At 50.2% G+C, this 13,302-nt stretch overlaps 1 protein-coding gene across 1 annotated transcript in view; it reads right to left on the reverse strand.

Annotated features, from left to right (window-relative positions):
* CMTR1 (cap methyltransferase 1) overlaps positions 1–13,302 on the reverse strand; it is a 51,992-nt gene that overhangs the window by 3,420 nt on the left and 35,270 nt on the right. The window contains 10 exon segments of the mRNA XM_006148624.3: positions 497–609; positions 1,441–1,488; positions 3,313–3,381; positions 4,027–4,118; positions 4,701–4,823; positions 5,634–5,765; positions 7,009–7,077; positions 7,555–7,581; positions 7,583–7,613; positions 8,302–8,358. Of these exon segments, the coding sequence (XP_006148686.2) occupies positions 497–609; positions 1,441–1,488; positions 3,313–3,381; positions 4,027–4,118; positions 4,701–4,823; positions 5,634–5,765; positions 7,009–7,077; positions 7,555–7,581; positions 7,583–7,613; positions 8,302–8,358 (761 nt within the window).

Genomic DNA, 13,302 nt, shown 5'->3' on the forward strand with positions numbered 1-13,302 from the left:
CCCAATGACAAAAAATATCTCCAAAAAAAGAAAAAGAAGAAGAAGAAAAAAAAAAAAAAACAGGCAGGGAACACCCATGGGGCTAGGGCAAGTGGGCTCCAGGACGACTCCATGCCAGAACTGCTCACCTGCCATGAGGGGAACATCTCTAGGACTGATAGGACATGGGGCTCCTTAGCCAGAGAGCACTGAGGGAAAGGGATTCTACAGAGGAGGCATGAGGAGAGAGGCCTGGTTGGGCTTACTGGATCTGCCACCACCTATCAAGGCCCTTTGCCTGCCACAAGAACACATGCGTGCACACATGAGCTGAGCTCCTCTCTCGCCATGGCTTACCCAGCCCCTGGGCCCACCAAAGAACAGAAGAGACTCGGGGACACTCAGTCTCCTAACGTGCCTCTGAGAAATGCCGGCGTGGCTGCTACCCACCTTCGTGGGGAGTGCCAATCACCCTGGCTGGGGGAGGGCTGGGATGGGGCAGTCGCTCATCACCTACCATTCACTGTCCTCACAATGTAGAGGCCCGTGGGCACGAAGTGCCGGTCGTCCCGCCCTGTGTAGCTGAGCTTGGGAGTGCCACTGGAGCCCTTGATGATCTTCATTTCCAGCCTGGTCCCCGAGGAGGTGTGGAAACAGAAGTGCCACGGTGTATGTGAGGAAGAGAACAGGTCCTAATGTCAGTTTCCAGCTAATATCAAAATCACATCACCACAGGATTATACTCTGCTTGACATAAGAAACCAAGGCAGAGACTTAAGTGAGCTGCTCCAAGGGCAGAGCTGGGTACAGAACGTGGGCTCCGAGCTCCCAACCGAGCAGTGGCGGCAGGGCCGTGCAGCTGACCTGCTGTTACTGCTGTCTGGGGAGTCCCAGGGCAGCACCACTATGGGTGAGATCTGAGACCATGGCGATGCTGGGGGCACCACGGAGTTACCAGTGCCGCCTCCAGGAGAGCACTGGGACCACTAAGACTCAGTCAGCTCCTGTGGCCACAGCCGGCGCACACCAGAGCGAGACTCAGAAATGTGAGCACCCCACACACCGCTAAGAATACAAGGAAGCATTAATGCCCCTTTCCCCCTCCGGGCTCAATCTCCGTCAGCACCAGGAGCTGGGATTTATGGTGTTTCAAGCAGCTTGCTGCTCTGCCCCTCGCAGGGACAATCGTAACTATTACAGCATCAATGAGCCCGTATTTCTGCCTGACACACACCCACCCTGCTCCCCTCCTGACAGGGTGCTGAATCAGCTCTCAGCCGGGGGGCTCTTGGCTGCAGTGGAGCCACACTGAGGCGAGCGAGGTGGGGGTGGAGGCAGCCACCAAGGCCAACTCCCCAGCCCCAACCCATCTCCACAAAAAATAGAGAATGAATCCTGAACAAGGCCGTGCCCAGCTCTGCTCCATCTCCTGTTTGGAGCTGCCCTGGTTGAGTCACTCACCTGACAAAAATCTTCTCCATCTCCTCCAGCCTGTACACCTCCTTCACCCTGTGGGAAAGGGACGAGAGAATTTTCTTGTCCAGAGGCAGCTGGTAGGCAGGAGGCTGCACCTGCCCTTGCCTTGGCCCGCCCTGCAACCACCCAGCCTGTCCTGCTGCTTTGTACACAGACAATGCCTAAAGCTGCTCCAGGTAACGGGAGCACGACGGCAGTTAATGGAAGACGGGAGGGAAAAGAGGGAGAAAGATCTGGCAGCCGAAGATGTTTCTGCCAGCATTCCTGTCCCCATCTCCTTCACCATCACCAGAGGCCAGAAAACCAAGGGCCAGGTTCCTGCCCAGGCCTGTCTACATGGATTCCAGGCCTTCCTGTGGTAGGGTTAGTTCTACACGGCCCTATCAGCCCTCACCAGCACAATGGCTCCCTTTTGATGCCCAGCTCCCACCTCGGGGGGCCTGAACGTGCCTTTGGAATTTCTCCTAGGCAAGGACCCAGAGCCTCAGCCTCCAGGTCACACGCAATGAACACGGAGTCCCTGGGAGCTGCCTTTTAGGACCTAGCAGACAGGACATTTTAAAGTACAGACAAAAATTGCTTTTAGGCTCTCACATGATACTTGTAAAGTGCATTCTCAATACTGGATTTAATTTTAGCTAAGTAAATTTCCACTAAAAGGAACAATAAAAATAATTCTGATGAAGTATATGCGGATAGCTCAGTCTCCAGCCACATGAGGCCCTGAAGAGCAGGGCCAGGCAGTGCCCTTTGGCAACAGGCTCAGACCTCAGCCTTCCCTGGGAAAGTGTGTTCCATCTGTCTTCCCCTGGCTCTGTTCTTTCTCCTTCCCCTTAGGAGCCCAGAACTTTCATGCTACCTAACATGACAACCAACCGTGGCCTTCCCCCAACCAAACTCCCTCAAACCATCCTTCCTCTTTGCACGTTCCAAACTCCTGTTCTCAGCTCTGCGACAGTGGCACACGGTGCCAAGACACTGCTGCTCCACAGGCTGGGACCATATGGGAGGCCCAGGTTCAATTCCTGCCGTGGACCTGTCATCCCAGCTACTGGGAGGCTGAGGCAGGGAGATGCTCGGAGCTGGCTTGGGCAACAAAGCCAGGCATGGTGGCCCACATGTGTGGTCCCAGCTACTCAGGAGGCTGTGACACGAAGATGGCAACAGAGCAAGACCCCGTCTTAAAACAAAAACAAAATCTTCCCCCAAACAAACTTCTATTCCCTTAGCATCCTTTTCTTTAAAAAATTATTATTATTATTATTATTATTTTAGTTTGTTATAGGACACATTTGCTTGCTGCAGAAAGAGAAAAAGTGAGAAAGCATGCCCAGGGCAATAGCCATGCTACAATCCCTTCTCTCTTTCCTCTCAGGATTTTGCACACGCATGCACACAAGCCTAGCATGTTTTTCAAGCTGAGTCTGGGACTTGAACTGTGCTACTGGCCACGTGGGGTCCAGTTACCTTCACCACCACGCCACCAGCTGGCCCCCGCAGCGCACTTTTCTTACTTGAACAAAATGGAAAGGTCAGATGATATGCTAATGCTACCAAAGGGTGAGCGGGTGGTATGTGAGGCACGTTAACACTCTCAGAAGCATGTGCATCTAAAGTGAGACCCTTCACCCCTGCGAATACCTTTGGAGATTCACCACCGGGCCAGCAGAGTGTGGATAGTCTGGGGTGAAGGAGTCGCCTACCTGGCACGTCAAGGGCAGACTTGTCTCTAACACCAACCTTGCCTGGTCCCCTCCATGGAGCCCTCCCGTCCCTTACTGGATAGGAGCAGCAGGCACTGGCCAGAAAGAAGCAATGGAGAAGGAAGATTTGGGAGGAGACAGATCATGTGCTCACCTGATGGGATTCATGTCAGGCCGACTGGGCTTGGAAACAGCTTTCACAAATTTCTCAGCAAGCTGAATTCTACAATGCAAACAGAGCCTCTCAGGCAAAGCAAAGGCGCCTCCAATGGCACCCCAGCTCCAGGGTACTTTCAGCAGGGGTAGAAGCTGAATCTTAGCAAAACTGCTCCGAGAGGTGCAGCCTTCTCCACAGACACTTTTATTCGTGCCCTCCCCTCTGGATTCTGACCTCTGATTCACTGTCTTGGTTGGTGCCTTCAGCTGCCCTCAGTGGCCTTCACGAGAATGCCACTTATCTTTATTGTACCTGCCTGCCCTGTCACCCCAAACCAGACAGCACAGCACCCCTACGTCGTGGAACCACGGTAAACGGGGCCCCGCCCCCCTGCAAGCAAAGGACCTCAGAGACCTCCCTCTTCCCACAAGGTCAACTCTTGCTCGATCTTCACACAAAAATCACCTCAATCTGAGAAGCTGTGACAGAATGTATGCTGGTGGCCTCTATGACAATCCAAGCCTGACCCTTAGCCAACTCTGGAGTGCCAGCACCGATTTCTCACCCTGCTCTTGGGACCAGCTGGTGGCTGTGAGAGGGAAACTCTCTCAGGATGTCCACGAGCAGAGGTGCCTGCCAAGCCTCAGGAAGCCGATGCCCATAGGCTACCCTGGCCTACCCGCCCTCCCTACCCGGGGGCCCAGGTCAAACCGCTGGTTAAAGTGCTGCTCCCGAACGTCACTGCCGTTCAGCACGAGGACATCGAGGATGTGGATCGCATTAATCTTCCGCTGGGCCTTCCCCTAGAAGGACAAGTTCACTGCCCGCCTGCCCACCATGGCATGGCCTCCCCTCTGCCTATGACTAGGGCAAGTCAGGGCTCTAAACACACGAAGTTTCTCTTGCTTTCCTCCCAGCTGGTTCTCAGCACCACACCAGCTCAGGGTTCTGAGCAGGGAGCATTTCAGGCTTCAGGTAATAAGCCCCCTTAAAGGTCAAACCCAGAGGTAAGGCTGCTGGCATGGTGCTCCAGCCAGGGCCTGGCCCCCCACTTTGCCAGCTGTTCCCTGACTTCTCTGGAAGTTGTTCAGACAGCTGTAACCCTTGAAACTCCTGGGAAAGAACAAATCTTTTCTTTCCCAATGGACCCCTGGTCAAATACCAGGGCCCTTGATGCACAGAGATGACAGAGGTGTCCTTTGACACACACACAGACTGTGAATCTTCCTACTGAATCAACTGCTCACGGAGAAGGAGTAATTACAAGCCCTTCCCCGGGCCCGGGCCCTGTCAAGCACCACACAAGGTAAGGCAAAGGGTGCTAGGCTCAGCAGTGCTTGGTTTCCCGGCTACAGGGCCAGCGTGTGGGCAGGACCATCTCTGACCTCCCCTTTCAGCTCATGCACAATCTCCACAGAGAGCAGGGTGTCCCGGGGCAGCTCTGTCTTCAGGTCCAGCTTGACCCAGCGGTCTGACTGGCGGCCATCCCACGTGTAGATCTGGGATTTCTACAGGCAGAGACAAAAGCCAGGTCAGGCAGGCATAGAGACTGAGGGGTAAGAGGCTCGGTTCTCAAAAGGGCTTTTAGTTGTCAGCTACAAGTGATGGGGTTGGGAAAGGTCAGAAGGAAATATCTAGGAGATTAAGTTTGCCGTGCTTGTTCTCCACTGCCTCAGTAGAAGCATAGAGAGCTTGGTAGTTGTGCTGGAAGGGGACAGGCCCAGGACTAAGTCCATGATTGTAGCCCTCAAGAATGATCCAGCTTGGTGTGTCTGGGGTGGGTTTGGTGATGAGTCCAGAGAACAGAGGAGAAGAGAAAAAGAATGTCAGAGAACACAAAAGCAGTGACTGAGGAAAAAGAGATCAAACTACACAGAAAGACAAGCGGAAATGAAAGGACAACTATCCAATTAAGACGTAGAACTTGCCAAGGCTTTCCCTCCCTTCATTTTAGGCTGCAAGGGGCTAAGGACAGGGAGCGTCTTTGTAAGACAGAGGATGGTGCAGGGTGTGGTGGTGCTGGTGGGACAGGCTGCATGAGCTCCGGCCAGATTCGTGTGTGGACCGTGCCGCTACCCTGGAAGCTCCATCTCACAAGAAAAGTGCCAGTGTCCCCTCTAGCAATGTAGAGTTGAAGAAACAAATAAACAAATTAAGGAGAGAATGGCTGACACCTGCTGAGTTCACAGGGAAGTTTCAAGAATACCTCCGCCAGGGCCAAATCCTCCAACCCTGGTGCCGAGAGGACACATACCGAGCGTGGCAGGCAGCTGTCCAGACGCCATCCTAAGCTGGCAGGGAGTCTGCTGCACACTTACCCCGAGGCTGATGAGGAACTTCTGCTCGCTGCCAGACACCATGCAGCGGTAGTCGAGCACAGGGCGGATCTTCTCCAGGGTTTTGGAGGTGAGCAGCGTGGGCTTGTAACTGAAGATGTCAATCTCAGTACCCTGCAGGCACAGGTCAGAGAAAGCACCGCTAAGTCTGGGGAGACAGGCACTCGGTCTGGGTGCCTGGTAGGTAGGGGACAGGCTGGGAGAGCAAAGGGAGAAGGAGCAGTTGCTCTCTGAGACACGCTCTCCCCACCCCTTCCCTACCTAACCATGCTCTAAATAGGATCTAGTTCCACCTGCCTGGAGTGTTCCTTTAGGGCCTATTAGGAGAGCCTGAGAAAGGAAAGAACACCGAGTCCCCGAGTACAGATCGATTTACCAGCGCTTTAAGGCAATGTCACCAGAATATAAAAGCCACCCCTTCAATAAAACTGAAGACAAGGATTCTGTAGCACTTAGTTTGAGAGTGAAGTGTTATCTTCACCCCATTCAGAAAAACGTGCACAAGCTAGTCTTTTGAGGCCATTATGAGCCTTAGCCTCTAGTCCCTGATCACCAAAAAACCTGCTGCTTAAAAACTCACGCCAGGTGCATGTGCATGCATGCCCAAGATCCCGAGAGAAGCATGGAAGAGAAAGGACTGTAGCGTGGCCACCACCCTGGGGGGTGATTTCTCGCTTTCTTTCTCTCTCTCTTTCTGGTGAGCGCACACGCACTATAGCAAAAAACCTCTAAAAACAAAACAACAACAACAAATAAACAGAGCAGGGACCAGCACGGGGCATGGTGGTTAAGGAGCTGGACACTCCCACATGGCCAACCATGGTTCGAGTCCCAAACCTAGTGGCATGCTTTCTCACTATCTCGCTCTGGTCAAATTAAAAATAAATGAATGAATAAATAAAATAAAATAAATAACTTTTTTTTTTTTTAAAAAAAAGAGCAGAACAACTCCAAAGACAGCTCACCAAAAACAAGACTGGTAACCCGGGGTAAGGCCTTCCCTGCTGTGAGTCCTCTGGCAGCTCCCTGGGCCCTCAGCCTCCCCTCCCCATGATCATCCCACACTCCAGGTCTCCTCTCCAGGAAAATGCCAGGGCGAAACAGCCAGCAGCACCCGTTGGGTGGCATGAAAGTCAAGCATGGGCACATCTCAGGATGTGAGCTGTCAGCCCGCTGTGATCTTGGACACTCCACACCCTACCCAAAGGTTCTCACAGGTGGCAGCCTCAGCCAAACCCTCGGAGCCCAAGGGTAAGACACAGAACCCCTGGAGGTCACACAACTGGGGCCTTAGTGACACCACCCACATTCAGAATTAGGTCTCCAACTTTTAATTTTCACCAGATACCAAACACACCTGGATTAGCTCGAAGAATTTAGACTTTGGGTCTGAAGAAGAAGGAGCAACACGGGCCTGGTCTGGGATCTGAAATGAGATAACAAAGAGCTTCGGTTTCCAAACGTCCTCTGACTATGGCTGCATGTGAATGTGTGTAGGAGGAGACAGGTTCAGATGGGGCAGGAGGAAGCGGCACATAACAAAGGAGGCTGGGATGTAGGCGGCGAGTCCGTCACTGGTCCCGCTCAGACACTGCGGTAGCGCGACACAAGGCCACGTCCCATCCTCTGGGGCTCTCTGCGGTCAGGGCTGGATACACAGCCCTCGGCAGAATGATGCCTGTCACCGACTGCCCTTGTCCGTTCTGACTCAGGGCCAAGCTGGCAGGCAAAGGGCCAAGGAGCTGACTCTGGACAACGCTGAGTCGTCCAGCTGTGGGCGCTTGACAGTAGCAAGTACTTTCAAGCAGAGGGGAGGGGACCCCACGGTGACAGGGTTGGGTGTCAATCCCATTGTTCTCTACACTTCCCTGCTCTGGCACAACAGGCTGGGGGAGACACTCACCCCCCAGAGTCGGAGGGACTCTTTCCGGGGCCTCTGCCTGCCGAGGCTCACTCAGGGTCCTGGAAAAACGAAGCCGGTAAATGACTGAAACCTCTAAGAGACACAGGAATATGCCCTCTGAACCCCACAAGGTGGAAATGGGCGTGGGTAAGTCCCAAGGTGCTTACAGCACCCACGTGGCTCTCCCCACTGAAGACGGGCACTCAGATGAAGGGCATTACCTCCCCTCCCCACCATAACAGGAGGAAAGAGACCCATGACCCATGACCATCTGGACGCCAGGGTGCCTCACTCCCCTTTCACCACCCATCTGCACCTCGTGCCCCTACCCTGCTGTCAGTTACATTAAGCCTGCCCCACAGATGTCGTTGTGCCACACAGAGCTGCACGTGCTCTGCCAGTCCCTACCGGGGAATTCCCTGACCAGTCCTGCCCCTCCCCCCCGGATGGCCCTGTACGCTGTGTCCCCTTTGTGCTCTGTGATATGACACACTACTCCCTCTGAAGCACTTTAGTAACTGTCCCCTAACCTTTCCCTGGGTTAGTTACTCTTATCTGTCCGAGCACAATACAAAGTCTCGAGGGCAAGGTTCATACCACATGCTTCCCTTACCTCCTTCAGAGACCACCTTGGAGATAAGACAGCAGGTGTTTTCTAATGTTTGTTAAAATAAACAAAGAGCTTGAGGGGAGGAGCAAAGATCTCCCCCTGAAGTGGGTGAACTGAGAAAGGAGGGCAACACTCACGTGTCTTGAACAAAGGCATGGATTTTGGCCAGAGCTTTGATCTGCAGACTACAGTGGCTAGGAGAAAAAACAAGTGACTTCATCTCAGGAGGATTACCAAAAACAGCGGCCAAGTGACATCAGGTGGGAGAAGTTTAGCTGCAGCAGAGGCCACCTGTTATTAGGAAAGGCACTGCGGAGCTGGAGAACTGCCCCCTCAAGAGTGGTCACACGGGCTTGCTGAGGCTGAGGGCAGAGCACAAGGATGCAGCCAACCTTCCTGACACTCAGATCCCAACCAACCCTGGTAAAAGGCAGGTTCTGAGGCTACTCTGAAGTCAGCTGAAAGGAGTAGTGAACTGATTCTGAGGAGAGCAACAACAAAGCCCAGACCCCATGCAACTGCAGAGCACCGACTCACCTCACAGACAGTAACAGCACCCTCTCTGCTTTGCTCCCCACTATTCTACACACGATGTCTGGAGTTACTGAAACAGTCTGAGGCATGTGATGAAACAAGAAAGTTGACCCACTGATAGAGGCAAACGGGCGAATGGAATGAGACCTACATATAGCCCAAATGTTGGGTTCGCAAAAAGGGTCTTTAAAATAACTGATAAATATGTTAGAAGATCTTGTGGAAAAGGTAGACAACATGCATAAAAAGATTGAGAATTTCAGCAACGATATAAAAAAAAAATATATATATATATATTCTTTTTGGAGAGGTTTTTGCTATAGGGCACGTGCGCTCACCAAAAAGACAGAGAGAAGACAGAAAGAAAGTGAAAAATCACCTCCCCCAGGAGGGATGACCACTCCGCAATCCCTTCTCCTCCATTCTCCTCTCAGGATCTTGGGCACACACGCACAGAGCCATTATGCCAAATGCTGGTCCCATATAAAAACCATTTTAAAAAGGCAAATAAAAGTTATAAACATCGGGAACCAGTAGTTAGCGTAATGGCTATGTCGCTGGATTCCCACGTAGTCGACCGCGGTTCGCGTCCCGGACCCGGTGGCTTAGAACTCACGCCAGGCGCATGTGCGTGCGTGCCCAAGATCCTGAGAGGAGAATGGAGGAGAAGGGATTGCGGCGTGACCATCCCCCCTGGGGGGTGATTTCTCGCTTTCTGTCTCTGTCTCTCTCTCTGTCGGTCTGGCGAGCGCATGCGCCCTACAGCAAAAACCTCTCCAAAAAAAAAAAAAAAAGTTATAAACATCAAAATATTATATTAGAGAGAAATGATTTATCAGCAGATTGACTATAACAGAAGAAAGAATCAGTGAACCTGAGTACAGGCCAACAGAAACTCAAACTGAACCATAAAAAGGAAAAAAAAATAAAAGAAAAAAAAATAAAGAAAAACCATCAAAGGTCTATAGAATAATAACAAGCTGTTTAATATAAATATAGAGTCCCTAGAAACATAGAAAAAAAAAAACAGAATAAAAAATATTGGCAAGATAATGGTGAAGAAATTCCCCAAGCTGACAAATGAAATCAATCCACAGATCCAAAGTCAGTGAACACCAAGCAGAATAAATATAAAACAACAACAACAACACACATGTAAATATATCGGGAACCAGCAGTTAGCGTAATGGCTATGTCGCTGGACTCCCACGTAGTCAACCGCGGGTCACGTCCCCGACCCGGAGGGTTAAAACTCACGCCGGGCGCGTGTGCGTGCGTGTCTGTCCAAGAGCCCGAGAGGAGACTGGAGGAGAAGGGATTGTGGCATGACCATCCCCCCTGGGGGGTGATTTCTCGCTTTCTGTCTCTATGTCTCTCTGTCTGTCTGGCGAGCGCACACGCCCTATAGCGACAACCTCTCAAAAAAAAAAAAAAACATGTAAATATATCAAGGTTACTGACAATAAAAGATAGAGAAAATTTTGAAAGCAGCCAGAGGAAAAAAGATACACGGTATATACAGGGAAAGAAGGATGAGACAATGGCTGGCCTCTCATCAGATCAGAGGCAGAGAACCATGGTCAGATCTCAGGTCGGCCTAAAAAGCACACAGGGGATGGAGAGGGGAACCCAGGTTCCTAAGGAGCTAGAGAGCTGGGGGAAGGGATCAGGGAGTGACAAGACACTATCAAGAGTTCTTTCTCGGGACCAGCAGTTACTGTAACGGCTATGTCACTGGACTCCCATGTAGTCGACTGCAGTTAGAGTCCCGGATCTGATGGATTAAACTCACGCCAGGGACGTGTACGTGCGTGCCCAAGATCCTGAGAGGTGAGTTCTTGCTTTCTGTCTCTCTGTCTCTCTCTTTCTGGCGAGCGCACGTGCTCTCCAAAATTTCTTTTTAAAAAAAGAGTTCCTTTTCTCAGAGTATCTCTCACATGAACAGGGATGCACTTTCTATCTTAAAAAAAAAAAGGAACTGTAACAGTAACAGAGGTTACTGGGCTAGGGGAAGGGAGAAATAGGGAGTTACTGTTTAATGTGGTAGTATTTACCACAGTAAAAGAATAAGAACTCAAAAAAAAATTTTTAAACATCTGTTTATCAAAAGACACCATCAAGAAAATGAATATAGGGCTGGACAGTGGCAGAGCAGTGAGACACGATGCCCTGGAGCCTGACCCATGTGGGAAGGTTCCAGGTTCATGTCCAGAGACCTCCCTGAGCATACCAGGTACGCATATGCCCAAAATGCAGGGCTCGCTGGGGCTGGGGGTGGATCATAGTGTCAGTATTCTGTTGGGGATGTATTGTCTGTTTCTCTCACTCATGGAAAAAAAAATACATAAATGAAGTTAAGAATAGGCAAGGGAGCCAGCAGTTGGCGTAATGGCTATGTCGCTGGACTCCCATGTCCCATGGACTCCGCGGTTTGAGTCCCGGATCCAGTGGCTTAAACTCACACCGGGTGCATGCGTGCGTGCCCAAGATCCCAAGAGGAGAATGGAGGAGAAGGGTTATCCCCCGGGGGGTGATTTCTCGCTTTCTGTCTCTCTGTCTCTCTCTGTCTTTCTGGCAAGCACACACGCCCTATAGCAAAAACCTCAAAAAAAGATTAGGCAAGAAAAAAATGGGTTAAAATATTCATGACATACATATTTGATAAGAACCTATATCCAGAATGTACAGATAATTCCTACAACTTAGTAAAAAGACAAATCGATTTTTTAAAATGCTCTGAAGACTTGATGAGACACTTCAGAAAAGAAGATACATAAATAGCTGATAAGCACAGAAAAAAGTGTTCAACACCATCGTCACAGAAACATAAATTAAAGCCACAATGACGTAAGACTATACCATACTAGAGAGGCTACGACGGAAAGGACTATCAATGCCGAATACTGACAAGGACGTAAGGCAATGAGAACTCAAACCTCACTGGAGGGAGGGTAAATGGTACAACTACTTTAGGAAATAGAATGGCTTTTTTCCTTCTTTAATTAGAGAACGAGAGAGCACAGAAGGGAGAGAAGGAAGACAGGGGAGGACTTCTGACAGGGTCTCGTCCTCCTCCGCTCCTTCTGCACCAGCTTCCCGGTTTGCTAGGACCACAACCTACTTAGGTGGAGCTGGAAACTGAGCCAGAGCCTCTCGGGCAGCCTCAGTCACTGCTCAGCACTGCCTTCCCACTTGTGTCACAGTGGCTGAGCCTGTTTGGCATTTTTAAAAAAACATACATCTACCCTATGACCTAAAGTTTCTAATCTTAGCTATTTAGCCAAGATAAATGAAAACATCTGTCTACCAAGACCCTTGTTTGAGAATGTTTGCAGCAGCTCTATTCATTACAGCCTGATACTGGAAATATCTCAAAGGACCATCAACATGATAGGTAAATTACAATGCATCTATACACTAGAATACTATTCAGTTGGGGCCAGCAGGTGGTGCTAGACTCCCACACAGCCAACTGTAGTTCAAGTCCTGGACCTAGTGGCCCAAAAATCACAACAAACACACACACACATTAAAAACAAAACAAAACACTATTTGGCAATACAAAGGAACTAATACCAACATGAAAAAATCTCAAAAACATTACAGTGGGGCTGGACCCATAGCATAGCAGAGCTGTCTCACATGAGAAGGTTCTGGGCTCACATTTGGACACCTCCCTGAACACACCAGGCACATGTGCACCTGATCCAAGGCTGAGGGTAAATCAGTATGAGGGTCTGGTTGGGGATGTCAGTCTGTCTCTCTCTTTCTCATGGAAGAAAGAAAAGAAAAGAAAGAACAGAACAGAAAAGAAAGGAACCTTTTTAAAAAATCAAGGGTGGAGGGGACCAGCAGGTGGTGTGGTGGTTAAGGTGCTGGACACTCCCACAAGGCCGACCACAGTTCGAGTCCCAGACCTGGTGGCTTCCTTTCTCACTTTCCCTCTCTCTCTTTCCTCCTTTGTGTCTCTCTCTGGTCAAATTAAAATAAATGAGTGAATAAATAAAATTAAATAAATAAGTATAAAAAAGTACTGTTCTTTATAAAAAAAAAATTATTTCTTAAAAAAAAAAATCAGGGCCGGCAAGTGGCACGGTGGTTAAAGGCGCTGGACCGACCACAGTTCAAGTCTCGGACCTGGTAGCTTGCTTTCTCGCTTCCTCTCTCTGTCTCTCTCTGTCTCTCTCTGATCAAACTGGAAAATAATAATGATAATAATAATAAATAAAGTTAGAATAAAATAATTCTTAAAAAAAAAAATCAAGGGTGGAGACAGCAGGTGGTATGGGGATTAAGGCACTGGACTTCCACAGAGCTGACAGTGGTTCAAGTCCTGACCCAGTGGCTTGATAATCACGCCAGCAACAAGAGTGTGTGTGCCCAAAATCCCTGAGAAGGCTGTAGGAAAAGGGATTACAGTGTGGCCGTCCCCCCAGGAGGTGGTTTCTCACTTTCCCTCTCTGGTTAGTGCATGCACCCTATGACAAAAAACCTAAAAAAAAGGGGGGGGAGTGGTGGGGGCTTGCTCCATGGTGCAGCAGTAATACACTGCTTAAGAAATGTATGCTTGGGGCCGGCAGGTGGTATAGGGGGTAAGGGACTGG

This window comes from Tupaia chinensis, unplaced genomic scaffold, assembly GCF_000334495.1.
Source record: "Tupaia chinensis unplaced genomic scaffold, TupChi_1.0 Scaffold000238_1, whole genome shotgun sequence".
Classification (NCBI taxonomy): domain Eukaryota; kingdom Metazoa; phylum Chordata; class Mammalia; order Scandentia; family Tupaiidae; genus Tupaia; species Tupaia belangeri.